We start from the raw sequence: 14,434 nt of genomic DNA, 5'->3' as shown, positions 1-14,434 counted from the left end.
GCAGAATTGAGTTGGAAACTTTTAGAAAATGCAGTCGCTTAAAGAGCAGAGTCATTGCTGGTCAAGCTAAGGACTGCCGTTTCAAAGGCAGCCAAGAGGTGCTGACCTTCACCTCTGTTCGTGTCCCGTTAAAGATGTAAATGTGTGCAACTTTGAGCTCTTCAGCTCCAACTTCTCACCTGCTTCCCAGGCAATGTCTCTGCGTCTTTGGGAAGTTCCTGGTACCTGTGGCTCCTGCCTGTGAGCTTAACCCAGCCCGGTGTGGGTGTCCATTCCTGCCGCAGGCAATGCTTCCCTGTGGTCTGGGTGCCTGTCCCTCCTGCCGGCGATGCTCACCTGTGGTTTGGGTGGCTGTCCCCGCTGCAGGTGATGCTCCCCCACGGTCTGGGTGCCCGTCCCCGCCGCAGGCGATACTCCCCTGCAGTCTGGGTGCCCATTCCCACTGAAGGTGATGCTCCCCCACGGTCTGGGTGCCTGTCCCCACTGCAGGTGATGCTCCCCCGCGGTCTGGGTGCCTGTCCCCACTGAAGGCGATGCTCCCCCGCGGTCTGGGTGCCCATTCCCACTGAAGGCGATGCTCCCCCGCGGTCTGGGTGCCCGTCCCCGCCGCAGGCGATGCTCCCCTGCGGTCTGGGTGCCTGTCCCACTGAAGGTGATGCTCCCCCGCTGTCTGGGTGCCTGTCCCCACTGAAGGCGATGCTCCCCCGCGGTCTGGGTGCCCGTCCCCACTGAAGGCGATGCTCCCCCGCGGTCTGGGTGCCTGTCCCCGCCGCAGGCGATGCTCCCCTGCGGTCTGGGTGCCTGTCCCCACTGCAGGTGATGCTCCCCCGCGGTCTGGGTGCCTGTCCCCACTGAAGGCGATGCTCCCCCGCGGTCTGGGTGCCTGTCCCACTGAAGGCGATGCTCCCCCGCGGTCTGGGTGCCTGTCCCACTGAAGGCGATGCTCCCCCGCGGTCTGGGTGCCTGTCCCACTGAAGGCGATGCTCCCCCGCGGTCTGGGTGCCCGTCCCCGCCGCAGGCGATGCTCCCCTGCGCTGCCAGCCGAGGGGTGCGGATGCCGCAGGCTGCGGGGCGCAGGTGCTGGCTTCCCCAGCCGGGCCCCTCACCTCCAGGGCTTGCAACGCCCCAGGCCCCGGCTCCCCTGGGCCACGGAGGGAGCTGAGGACCTGCAGGGCCTTGTCACCTACACAGGGTGTCAGTGTTGCTCCACTTCAGCACGGGGACTGGAAAGCAAGACGGTGGGAAAGGACAGCAAGTCCTCTGACTGCAGGTTGGCCTGCGACATCTGTTTGGTCTCTACACGCACCGACCAGCCTCGAGGCTTCCTCACAGACGGATGTTTCCCTGGGCTATAGGTGACCTGGATCTGCACCCAGAGCCGGGACATCCCCTGACGCCTTCTGCCCCCCCGGGACAGCTGGATGACTGCGGGTGGACTGTCCAGGGCAGAGGTACGTGCATGGCACTGACAGTTTGCACTCCTGTAACTCTATTCTCCCGACAGTAAGGAAACAAGAGCAGCTGCCTAAGCCAAGGAGGTGCCAGGCAAGGCGGACAGTCCGTGAAACCCTCCCTCTTGGACGCTACAGCTACCGCAATGGGCACGTGCCTGTCCAGCTCGCAGACTCCTTTGTACCTCCTGAGCTGCTGTTCCTGGCCTGCTTCTCTTGCAGACAGACATGTTTTGGAAAGCAATTGGCTTTGACATCTGGCTGTGCTTCTCCCTGCTTGGAAAGTCATCAAGACCTCTGCTGAGTGGGGAGCTGGGACCGCTGCTCTGCCCTGAGCAAAGCAGCGGGGTCAGTGCCCTGGGCACAGGCATGGGCACGGCTCCCGACTCACCTGGGAGCCGTTCCAGCGCTTCGCTGGGAGGCCGCTGGGGTGAGCTGGGAAGTGGCAACTTCTGGCTGGGGTGTGTGGGGTGTTTGGTGCGAAGCAAACCGCTCACCTGGGAGCGGCTTTAGCTGCTACAGCTGAATCTTCCTGCAGTTGGGAGCAAAACCTGCCTTGGGTTTCAACTGGGCTTGAACTCTTCACTTGCCCTTTTCCGTAGGAGCAAAGTCCCTGCCACCACCTTTGGACCCGCCGGGCGAGCCTGGGGAGCAGAGGAGCAGGCCCCCCTTCATGCAGCACAGGTAAGCAGCTTTGGGGAGAGTGTGTTTCATGCACTTCTCTTGAAGCAGCACGGTGCAGCCCCGGGGCCGGACCTTGCACCTTGAGCCCTTGCACCAGCCCCCCACGCTTTCCAAAGGTGTTAAATCAGATACATAACGGACAGTCAGATGGCTCAGCAAGGGCAGATGGACCCGTCTCAGGCTTGGGCAGTCGCTGTAGGTTTTCTCTCTTACTTACAAAGATGACTGATGAGGATTTTTGAGGAACCAGGACTGAGAACCAGCTTTTAGGCTCATTTTTTCCTATGCTCATCAGTTTTCTCTAGCCCCATTGGCAGGGGAGGTAGGAGTGCTCTGCACTGCCCATGACACCTCCAGGGACCGGCCGGCCCGGCTGCGCGTGGGCAGAGGGGCTGCAGGGTGCCAAGGGGGGCACGGATGTGCTTCATGCACAGGTTAGTCTTTCTGCTGTTGTTTCTATTAACTGAAAATAGAAACCAGCTCAGAGTAACAGGGGTTCTAGGTCTGGAATAATAAAGAGTGCCATTTCTAATCCTGTGAGCTGACAGCGAAGCTGTCGATTTGGAGCTTGCAAAGACATGACGTTTTGAGCTGGCTCTCCTTTCCCCAGCCTGCTGAAGGTGAGGGTTTACACACACATATTTATTTTAGACCAATCTTTAACACTGACCTTACTGATATTGCGTGAAGATACTTTTTTAGACTGCAAATCCATTTTTCTTTTGCAATAAGAAAAAAGCCAGCTGTGATTGTGTAAAAGAGGTGGGTGCTCCTAAATGGGCTCTACTTCATTTTTTTGCAGTAGGTTAAATACACTGAACGTTTCCAGCTAATTCTTTAGGAGAAGTTAAGAGTATTGCCCTGTTCTGTTCCCATTGCCTCCCAGCGTGCCCCCGATGACAGAGGCAGTGGCCAGGCGAGCCCTCCTGCGCTTCGTGGCCTCCCGATGCTGCTACGGGCGCAGAGCGGCAGGAGAGCTGGCCATCCGGCGGCTGCGGCAGCTGGGGACCTACCGAGTGAGTACCTCCAGACCCGGCGTCTTGGGCACCTCTTCTGGGCGGCTGGGATAATTTCCAATTACGTTGTGACACTGGGTCGCGAAGAACCATCCGTTCATTAAATTAAATGGCTTTCATCCTACTTTAAACCCAGACATACAAGTGCTTTCCAAGGAAAGTCTACCTAACAGCTGACTACAGGCTTTTATAGCTGAAAGGTCCATCCTCCTCTACAGCAAAGCACCACCTCGGCAAAGCCCCAGAAGCCTTTCTCTTACAGCCTAGCTTTGGCAAAAGAGCCCTTTCCTTAGCTAAACTGCAGGAACCTGCTCTGCAGCTTGGTATTTTGGGCTCAGGCAAGTACAGAGTGATCTGTAATGCCACGCATCCCCCAGCTGTGAATTTATTCTGGTAATGTTTAATTCCACAGAAAACACGTGGACTTGGTTCCTTATTGTCATTCCTCTCACTGAAAATAGTTATTGTGGATTTGGTGCTTGCCGCGGCTAGTCTCTGGATCTTGAGTTAGTCCTGGTTTGAGGAACTGATGCCCAACAAACCAGAACGGTGGGTTCCGTGCCAGGGTTTGGTGCTGGTGCTGCCTGGGCAGCCGTCCAGGGGGGTGCTGCTGTGCCCACCCTGCTCCCTTTTCTGGGGCTTCTTGGAGGGGATAATGAATGAGCATGGAGGAGCGGGGTGCTGGGAGTGCCCTTTGATAGGTGCTTTGGGGCGGATACTCCTTTACACTACTGTTTGTTCCACTTCTGAGATTATTCAGATTACTCACAAACGTTATATGGGCCTTCCCTAAAAAATAAGCCACAGGATTCTCCAAATAATGGCAAAACTCACTTTTGCTGTGAAAATGGCAACCCGTTTTTCTTGCGCAAGTTGTAGTCAGAGATGGAGGAGTCTGGGAACGCTCCCAAGACCTGTTATTAGCAAGCCACGGTTCAAATTTAAATGCCTGCTTTGTGCAAGTTGTCTTTGTAGTGAGTGCTTGATTTTTCCCTTCTAGTATCGACTGGAGACGTTCAGTGAGTCGAGGTTAAGCGAGTGGGCATTCGAGCCCTTCACCAGTAAGTGATTGCCCCGTATCCCACTGGAATGGCTCTTGTGGGACATGCCCCACACATTGGAGCTGGGGTCTGCAGCGGCACTCGCCGTCCAGGGCTCGCGTGGCTCCGGGAGATGACTTGAGCCTGGTTTAACGTGTGTCAGGTCTATCTGATCCCTTGTGGCCATTTGCACTCTGCAGGGCCCCTGAAGCTGGGGCAAAACGCTTTCCTCCGCAGGCTTAGTTTGCTTTCCTCGCATTGGGGGAGGTTTTGCAGCACGCCCTGGGAGCAGAGGCCATTATGTCCCTGCCTCTGCAGCAGTAATTTCCTACCAAGTGCTGTGTATACTCAAAGCTTGATTCGGGATGGGCATCCGGACACAGTAGAGCTCTTTACCAACCCACTGAGGACTTTGTGGGACCCCTGCCCCTGGTTTTTGGGTGGCAGCGGATCCCAGGTGCCCACACTGGCCCGGGGGGGTCTGATGGGAGGGCTGGGGGGAGACGGGAGCTGTGCCATGCTGGTAGGAGGATGCTCAGCACCTCGGGGTGCCCAGGGCACAGACCATGTAGGGTCGGTCCCTGGTGCGACCCTCACATGGGGATGGGGAGCGATGTTGGCTGGTCCCCAGCAGCACTAGGAGCCGGCCAGCATCCGAGCATGACCCCCAGCAAGGTGGGTAAGACGCCATCCCCTCCTGCAGAGCCTGGAGCGGCCAGAGCCCCCAGGGATGCCCCCCTGGACCCCTGGGATGTGGAGGTCGGGGCCCCCCCACCCTTCCAGGGCCAGACGCGGCGCTGCCGGATGCCCCACTCGGCACTGGTCAGGGTGAGTCCTCGCTCACTGTCGGCTGCTCGCGGGACCCCCTTCCCCGGCTGATGGGCTTGTTGGGGCTCGGGGAGCAGCCCCCAGCCAGGGCAGCGTCCCTTCCCTGGGACCCTCAGCTCCTCGGGACGGTGACAGGCACCTCACTATGGTTCTCATGTTCTTGGGCTTTTTCCTCATTAAATGCTAGGGAAAACAGTCAGAGATCCCTTCTTCCTGGTGTTTTCTTCCTCTAGAAGTTTGAGGACAAATTTTGCTGCAGCCTTTTCAAGAAACTGCACTGGATAATCTTTTCTCTTTTGTTAAAATTTTTTTCAACATTAGCAGAACATTTGTTTGCATGACAGTTCCCATTTAGCTTTTGACAAGCTCTATAGCTCGTCAATTTATTTTACTTTTTAAGTGAAATGATGAATAAAGAAAAAAAATTACTTTCTTTTGCCAGCACTACATAGACATTTGCCTTTGTTAAATAATTATTATTTATGACTCCTTTAATGGTCGTACAGCGCAATTTTATGGTGTTGGATTCCGTCCTGTTAGGACCAGAATTTTATCACTGAATTTTGATGCAGGAAGAGTGCATATGCATAATATGAGATATCCAAACCCCCTGGGCAGCTCTGTGCATGAATAATCTTCTGATTTCAGGACTGTCACAGATGCCGTGGTCACGGCCGGTCCAAGTGCGGGGTGTGCCACGGGGCAGGTCGGGTAAGGAGCTGGGAAACCTTCCATGAGGCAACCTGCATTTCCTGTTCCTCTAAGTTTGGGCTTCATCTGCAAAATTACATTGCATGCTATCTGATTTCTGTACTTACTATGAGGGTTGGAAATCTGAGGGCAAATTCTGTTTTATTCCCCCTTTGCCACCTTGTATCCCAAACCCACTTGTGTTCAGTCCAGTTTCCAGCTGATGTTCTTGGGTCCTGCAGAGATGCTGAATGGGGTTGTCAAAATCTTGCCCAGGTAGCAAAGATACCTTACCCTGTCCTTAGTCGATAGCCTACGTGTTAGAATGGCGAGAGGAAAAGGAGAATTTGCTTCTGCACTGTTGAAATGAGGTCAGATCTTAGGCATGAAATACAGAAAACTGGTTGCTGTCTTTCAGATATGCCCAGTTCTGTATTCGGGGTTTCCGAAGGGAAGAGGAGGCTTAACCCAGGGGTGTGAGTGCTGCTACAAATCTGGCCTCCTGTCTTTATTTGTTCTTCTGCACAGATACTCCCAAAGACAGCCAAAAGATGCATTGTTATTGCACTAAAATTGCCACTTAATTAAAGTTAAACTGATTAAATATGAATACTTAAACAAAAGTCTACTACTAACTACCTTAATAAATAACAGTGGAAAAACACGTGTGTAAGAAAAAAAGACATTTCAACCTAGATCATGTGTCCAGTTTGCATCACTGGTGAGTTTGACTGGAACACCTAATTAATCCAGAGTCACAATTTATGAGCTATTTTCTACATTCTTTCCATTTGCCATGTATGTACTTGGCATATACCTTTCTCTGCAAGCCTGAGTTAGCAATTATTCTGATAACATACATAAAAGCTTTTGATTTATAAACCTGACATGTTTTGATTCTGGCAGACACCACTCATTTTAATTCTTCGGTGTATTGTAGACGAGGTGTGTAACGTGCAAGGGATCCCGACAGAGGCTAAAGCAGCAGAAGAGATGCCAACTTTGTTCAGGTACAGGTCGCAAAAGGTACGATGGGCTCCTCTGCGCGTCAGTTAGTGCGGCGCCGCTCCGAACCTATTGCTTCCCTTAGGCTGAGTTTGCTCACGCAACAGCATGGTTAGTGGAAACCTGTCATCCCAGTCCCACTGTCCTGGTGGAGGTCATCAGCTGAGGATCTGCCCGTAGGAGGAAAATACTGGAAAGTTGGTAGGGGAAAAAAACCCCCTTAATCCAGTACATTTGAGCCAAAATGGCTCCACTTGCCTGCTGCTGGCAGAGGTTACAGTGCGGAGCCGGGGCACGCTCTACATGCCTGTCTGCTGCTTTTTGTTTTCTACCGTGAAGATCACCTAACAGATAAAGCGGTACAGCAGTGGCTTTATTCTCCAGGAAAAATTGGTCAGAAATAGCCTTTCCCTCCTCTGATTTTCAAATGAACTTTCATTTTAACATCTACTATTAATTCTGTGTGGCCCACCCTCAGCATTCAGAAACCAGGCTGGTATCCCAAACTCATGAGATGATAAGCTCTTAAGCTTTTGGAAAATAATAATTTTTTGGCTCTCCTTTCTTCCATATTTTTTACCTTTCTGTTACATGATTGTTGCATTTCCCAGCATCTCTGGGAAACTGGAGAAAGCTTTGGGTTTTCCAATGAAAGCAGTTTGTCAGACCTTCAGGAGCTGCGGCAGAAAAGAGGCTTCGAGTCTCTCCAGGTCCATGCTGTACCTCCCGTCCCGGGTCTCGGTGGGCTCAGCTCGGCTCAGAGCACGGGGAGCGGGTGGTGGGACGGGGCTGGAAGCAGCCGGCCCGGGACGGCAGCAGCGAACTCAGAGCTGCTCTTAGGTCTGGTTCCCGCAGCGCCCGGTTGGGGTTTGGCAGGTCTCACGGCCAGCGCAGCCTGGAGAATTATTACCACCCTCTGTTTTTTCCAAACATGAAACTTAGCAGGCTTAAAAATGATCTTTAAGCGACAAAAAAAGAAGGCACTGTTCTAAAACTGTTTTGTTTATGTGGCTCCATTAAGTTTAGAATAACAGAGCTGGTATCGTGCATAATCATGACAGTCATTTTAAAGCATGAATCCGCTGGGGCTAATGATGGCTAGAAGAGCCTTAATGAATCAGTTGTTAACTGCTGCTAATCTGTGTTGCACTGATGCAATCAAAATGCTCCATGCATAAGCATATGCCTCCTGCATCTGTTAGAAGCACAGGCAGCAGCGTCTTCAAAGTGACGCTTGCCTTCCTACCGTTGTGTGGGGAAATTCTGATTAGCCTTAATTAGATGCACAAATACATTCTTTGACTAATTCCACATTTACAAATAGATTTGAGGCTGGCATTAGTCATTTGTTTTTCCCAGCAAATATGCTATACCCCTTGAGTCGCAGACGGGGGGAAGATGTATGTGCGGTGCACGCGCTGTCGTTGAGTCCTGTACTGCTGACCCAGCTGAGCTACACAAACACGCTGAAACAAATCGCCCTCGGGTCCGTGGGGCTCTGAAAGTGGGCAGTGTTTAAAATCCTAATCCTTTTTGTTGCATCCAAAGGTGCAATACCTGTTCTGGCCGGGGCAGCAAGACCTGCGCGACCTGTCAGGGCGAGAAAAAGCTCCAACATTTCAAGCAGCTGGTGATAACATGGTAAGCAACGCAGGTAGAAGTTCAGAGCCGTTACTTTTATTCCTTATTTTACTGCAAGGCTTGAGAGCTCAGCTGTGCTCCCTCAGGGGCTGCTGAGAGAGTAGTTATTGCCTTTGTCGGGCAGAAACAGGGGCTTAGATGGGCAGCTTTAGTCCTTAACGATGGCAGTCTTGTCCATGGGGCACTGGGAGCTGAAGTGGGTTCACAGGGGTAAAGGTTCAGGCTAGATATTAGGAAAAAGTACTGAGAGAGTAGTGAAACATTGGAATAGGCTGCCCAGGGAGGTGGTAGAGTCACCCTCCCTGGAGGTATTCAAGGAGCGTGTGGATGTGGCATTGTGGGATGTGGCTTGATGGGCATGGTGCTGTGTGGTGTTGGGTGGGTTGGTTTTTGGTGTGTTGTGGTTTGTTTTTTGTGGGTTTTTTTGTTTTTTTTTAAGGTTGGACTTGATGATCTTACAGGTCTTTTCCAACCTTAGTGATTCTGTGATTCTGTGATTCTGTGATTGTGGAAGGTCACACGAACAGTCAGAAATGGAGGTGGAGCGGCTGAACCTCTGCCTGGTAGGAGCTGGCGCAGCCCCGACCCAAAGCCCCCCAGCAATGTGGGGCAGTGGCCGAGCTCCTCTGTCTGGGGCTTCAGTGGCGGCCCGAGGCTGCTGGCTGGGGCGCTGCTCTGGCGCTTCCCACGTGGGAGCTCTAGTGCCAGGAGAACAGAGGGGGCTGAGAAAGATCTTAGCTTGTGAGGTTTAGCTAAAAGCCATTACCTGCCCCGCCGGGTGCTTCCTGAGCACTCTCCTGTTTTTGTACAAAATGCCTTCAATTACCCTGTGTGAAGACCTTCGTTTTTCAAAACAGCATCTCCGTCCATCCTGAGAGACTGGGCATTGCCCCAGCCGTGCCCGTCACGCTGGCGGGGGCTCCCGAGGGGCGCGGGGGCCCCGGGGCTGCACTACCCCAGACAAGCACGGCTCTGCCAGACGAGACCTTCCGCCCCTGCGGTGGCCACCACCAGCCACTCACCGTGCCTGTGCCCTGCAAGGAATAGAGCAAAATGGTTCACTATAATAGGAGCCGTGGCTTTGGAAAGGGAATATAAGACCTCTCCTGCTGCAAGGAGTTAATAGGTGTAGGACGCTCTGAAAGCCGTAAGGCAAGGTGATCACCATGAAGGTCCGATTTCAGGATTATTTATGCAAGAGTCAGCCATGGTTGTTGCATATACAAGGTTATTAAGAAACTAATGTGGGAGTGCACAAAGGTTAGGCAGGCATGACTACTGTCCTTGGAAATCAGGGAGCATTCAAGCATTCCTCAGGCATTTAGAAAGAGCCTGGAGACAGCTCAGTGCCCTACAACCAGCCTTGGATCCTTCAGTTGTTTCTCCTCTCTCTTGCAGGAAGAACAATGTCTTTGAATTTGTTTCTGAGCATCATCTGAACTTCCCAGGAGAGCTGCTCAGCAAAGTCAGTGGAGAGAATATATTTAAAGATGAAAATGTGGTGGTGAGTGCGATTCGTGGGGCCGGAGGGGATCCCTCCCTGAGTGGCTGTGAGCGAGGGGGGATGTGAATTGCCTTCCAGCTGTGTGTCTCTGCTGCAGTGGCCAGCGACTGCTCTGGACACGGCAGTCACCAGTGCGCTCTCCTGCAGCGGGAGTTCATGTTTGTGGGACACAGCTTTTCCCATTTCTACAGTCGGGAGAAATGTAGGGAGCAATGGGATTATGAAATCCAGCAAAAAAAAAATCTTTTTCCATCAGCAGCCCCTGGGAGATCGCGGCTTTCCTCCTCCCTGCGGGGGCATTGGGGCCAGGGAGCTCTCAGGCTGGAACAGAAGTGCTTTGGCAGGAGCAGGGGTACCTGCGCAGTCTGGCGGTGCGGCACGAGGACCAAAGCAACAAAGTGGCTTTGGGCCAGTGCCCCTAGGTAGTGCAGAGCATCCTCAGCTTCCTCTGAGGAACTGAGAGTTGCTGGGTTTTCTGCGTGACAAAATGCGACCAGCCCGTGCTGCAGCAGTCAGCGCTCAACCGCCCCAGGTTACTTTTGGTGGCCATTGCTAGTCTAGCAGAAATGCCACCCTGGAGTCATTCTCCACAGCTTTCCAGCAATAGCAGGAGGCATCCAGCAGCACATCCATCCCAGGGGCTTTTTATATTGCCCCTTGCACATTTCCCACTGCCTGCACAGCATCAGCACCATCGGCTGCAGGCTTTGCAGGGAGAAGGCATGGGACGGCAGCTCTTGCCCCTTGCCGGAGCGCCTGCGTGGCATTGCCATCAACCAGCAAGCCCGCCACTGACTCTGCTCATCCTGCAGGCAGGAGCTGATCCTGCCAGCTTTGGAGCCAAGATCCAGCACAGAGATGCTGCTGCTGGCTGGGGCTGCTCATGGGGCTGCCGTGGAGACCTGCGGGTGCAGGGCCCTTAAACGAGATGTCCATCAATGCTGGACATTTCTTCTCCTCCAGCTCCGGCAGTACAGGGCTCCCAGAGGGACTCTGCCTCTGTATGCCTGCAAAAGTCTGGGGCAAAACAGTCCGAAAATGGCTGAAGCACAGTGCTCTCCTACAGCCAATGCCATTTCTGTACTGCTCAGTCCTCAGCTTGATTTTTTTTTTTTAATGCGAATGCAAATAAGTAAGGATTTAACTGTGCCTTTTTATTATTTATTAGTTGTTTTGCAGTAACCTGTAGAAACTTCAGTCATGTACCAAGACAGGGAGATAGGCACCATCCAAGCACGGACCAGCTCTCCCCCAGAGAGCTATTACTCAGTGTCATGTATCTGTAGTGAAGACTTTGCATCTGGTGTTGCAGAATCCCTTTGGGATTTGAATGATGCTTTAGCATCTGAGTCACTTTCCAACAAATGCTTTAGATCTGAAGTCCTCTGAGCACTAAAATCAGTGGGCCTCTCACATAAATGGCTATCGCTCCTGGCTATGCAAGAAGTAGCTGCATTTGGGACTAGTTCTGCTTTGCCCACAAGCCCAGTATTTCTTCTGTAAATTGTCCCCACGCTGGGGAAAAAGAGAGAGGCTTTAAAGAAACCTTTCAAATTTAACAGTGCTGCGCTGCAGGAAGAAGGTGATGGTGAATCCTGTTGGGGCACAGAGTCGCAGAGTCACCCAGTGCCAGTTTTTAGCCAAACCTGCCAGCCTGGGAACAGCAGCCTCTCCCTGTGCTGTGCCGTCCTGCTCCACGGGCAGCACTAACCTCTGTCTAGACGCACCACCCCTATTTTGGACACTTCTGCATTTTGCTGGGGCAGGATGGGCATGCCTTTGGGACCGAGCTTAGCATTTATTCTGTTTATTTCCATTATATGCCCAGGTCTTCCCTTGCGTGTGCCGGTAACAGGTGAAATGAGTACGTTTGTACCAGACAAATAGGGTCTCTCTTTTGTGCGGTTGGGTTTATTTCTTGCAGGTGTACCCCATCATCGACTTTCCTGAGCCCGAGATCTCCCTGGCCTCCCAGCGAGCCATCGCAGAGCACAGTGCGGCGTTTGCCACGTCCTCCCGCATCCTCCGGCAGGTAAGGGGGAGCCCGGAGCGGAGCTGCCTGCGCGTCCCCCCCGCCCGCTGCCCACCCCTGCGCCCGGGGGGTCAGCTGATGATGGTTCGTTAGTGAGCTTGGTTAGACACAATAAGATGTTGAGAATAGTAACCGATTTCATTTTTTATTTAGAGGTGATCTTTAGCAAATGAAGAAGAAATTCTAATTATCCGAGAAAATTATCAAGTGAAATACCAGGGAAATAATTTTTTAGAAATGTATTGAAAGATGTAGGCGACTGTGGTTATTATTGTTCCTTTTACCTTTTCAAAGCCCTGGCAAACATTATTTATTACCACTATTTTTATCTTAGAAGATAATTTTGAATAAACATTAGGATTCCACTCCATCTGATTCTCGCTAAAGTGTTGTAATCTCTGTTGCTGCTATTATAAATGTGATTGCAAATGCAAAAGTTTAGCTAGAACATACTGTCTTTTCACCCACAGGAAAGAGAAGGTTTCACATTAGAAATGCAAGTAAACTGAAAGACGAAAATAAACTTAAAGGGAGATGGCTTGATTTTCCATGTGGTCTGTCAAAACCAGCTCTTCGGCAAATTTCTGTCTTCCAACTTAATTCCAGCCTATAATTTCCACTTCTCAGGATCAAAGGCAGTTTGTTCACTAGATTGCTGCATGCCAGCCAAAGCATCCTCTAGCTGTATGGGAAAGCAGGTGCTGAAAACCTCCCGCCCTGCCAAACCCCCAGCACCGCGTGGTGTTTATGCCGATCCGGGCTGCCTTCTGCCGGCGCTTTCCCCGCCACTGAATTTTTCATCCCCTTCCCTTGCCGTTGGCTGAAGTTCTTCCGCTTAATAATCAGCATCTTTTGGAGAAAGCTGGCGGGGAAATCTCTTCTTCTTTGCTTGGCTGATGCTATTCTGGCTTCTTTAGGACGTTGGCCGCGTATTGGAGGTAACCATCAGGACCATAGATACCCTCTGGCGTTAGAGGGGCTGGAGCCGGCAGACGTTGCTGGGCTCATTGAGTTTATTTAACACTGGGACTCTGCACATGGGATCGCGACAGGAGGTGAGAGCTGGGGTGGGCGCCTGCCCCTCGGCTCCGCGCGGGGTTGCTGCTGCTCGGCGGCTCCCGGGACTGCCCCGGCTGCTTGGGAGACCTGACCGGCTGGCAGGCACCGCTCGACTCCCCTCCCTCTCTCACCCCACCGAGCAGCCCTGAGGGGCCGGTGTGTGTCGCTGGGTTTGAGCTGGCGGCAGTCCTGGCTGATCGCAGGTGAAAACCACCAAAACTCGCATTCGGTTGGTGTTAGGGAAAGGCAGGAATTGCTAAATGTGTTCTGCAAAGAAAAGGAAGGAGCAAAGCAGGGCCCTCCGTGAGGAGATAAGGTGCCACCGCAGCACTGACACCAGCCTGTCTCCTGTAATTCAGCCATGAATAATAATTACCAGAGAAGTGGAGATGAAAGCAGCTTCCTTCCCCCTCGGACAGGGAAGGGAGCAGAGCAGCAGGGGTTAAATCTGCAGCAATTTCTGCTGCAGTAACACAGCACAGTGAGGCCCATCACCACATCTCTTCCTGCTTCCAAGGGACAGAGGTGACGTGTCCCCACAAAGGTGGTGATGCCCCACCAACGCCGGTGTTTGCTGGTGCACGTCCAGCCTCCCGCGGCTCCCGCGTGTTCTCAGGGCGAGGACAGGGAACCGCCTTCACACACAGACCTCAACCACGCGTGAGACGGGGGCACGTGCTAACGCACTGAGGACTGAAAACAAGGGCTTAAAGGACTTAAGGAATTAGCTTAAATAGCTATAAAGGCAGTAAAAGTGGTCTGGTACGCAAGGGCCAAGACACGCTAGCTCCACGCTAGCCGCAGCTAGGGGAATTCCTGACGGCTGTGGTGATGGGCTGGTGGGTCTCCTTCAGGTTTGCTTTCCCTCTTCACAGAGCAGCCGCTCTCTCAGACCTGCGAGGCTCGTGCTAAAAGCTGGGGCTTTTTTCCTCTCTACACGTGTTGGTCTAAAGCGAGATACAGCGCCTGCTCCAAACTGCTTATTTAATTTCAGCTTTTCCTTTCCTTTCCCAGCGTCAGACAATTGAGCTAATCCCCATCACGGAAGTTCACTACCAGTATTCAGGGAAGCCTTACCTCTACTACATCTACGGGCTCGAGAACAAGGTGTATGCGCTGGACTACCCCGAGAGGTGCTGCTGCGGCTGCACCATCGTCTGAGAGCCGGTGCTGGGCGAAAAGCAGGATTACGGCAGCAGTCACCCAGCCAGCCGCCCGCGGGGACGCCCCAGGGCCATTCCCACTGCGCCAGCTGTGCTTGCGCCTGCGACAGAGGACTGCAAACAGAATGGAGAAGGGGAAGAAAACCATGACGTCCCTCCCTCCAAACCACTTGTATCTCAGAGCTGGGGCCAGCTCCAGGCCTCCCGCAGGGCGCAGGATCAGGCCTTTGGGCAAAGGTTTCCCCCCGTGGATGTTTTCCTTTCTTATTGCAATGCTCTATCATTAAAGTGATGCATATTGACAGAGACATTTTCAGTCTA

The 14,434-nt window shown here is 52.7% G+C and overlaps 1 protein-coding gene across 1 annotated transcript; it reads left to right on the top strand.

The window, feature by feature from the left end:
* The first annotated feature begins 2,057 nt into the window (after positions 1-2,057).
* SSUH2 (ssu-2 homolog) lies at positions 2,058-14,198 on the top strand. Its single transcript, XM_059823416.1, has 11 exons — positions 2,058-2,135; positions 3,022-3,151; positions 4,152-4,212; positions 4,755-4,777; positions 4,897-5,019; positions 5,668-5,730; positions 6,650-6,735; positions 8,263-8,355; positions 9,754-9,859; positions 11,784-11,891; positions 13,965-14,198. The coding sequence occupies exons 1-11, from the start codon at positions 2,125-2,127 to the stop codon at positions 14,109-14,111; spliced, it is 951 nt and encodes a 316-aa protein (XP_059679399.1). The 5' UTR covers positions 2,058-2,124; the 3' UTR covers positions 14,112-14,198.
* Positions 14,199-14,434: the final 236 nt, after the last annotated feature.

This window comes from Gavia stellata, chromosome 12, assembly GCF_030936135.1.
Source record: "Gavia stellata isolate bGavSte3 chromosome 12, bGavSte3.hap2, whole genome shotgun sequence".
Classification (NCBI taxonomy): domain Eukaryota; kingdom Metazoa; phylum Chordata; class Aves; order Gaviiformes; family Gaviidae; genus Gavia; species Gavia stellata.
Note: the sequence above shows the minus strand (reverse complement) of the source record. Positions and strands in the feature narration are given on the sequence as shown.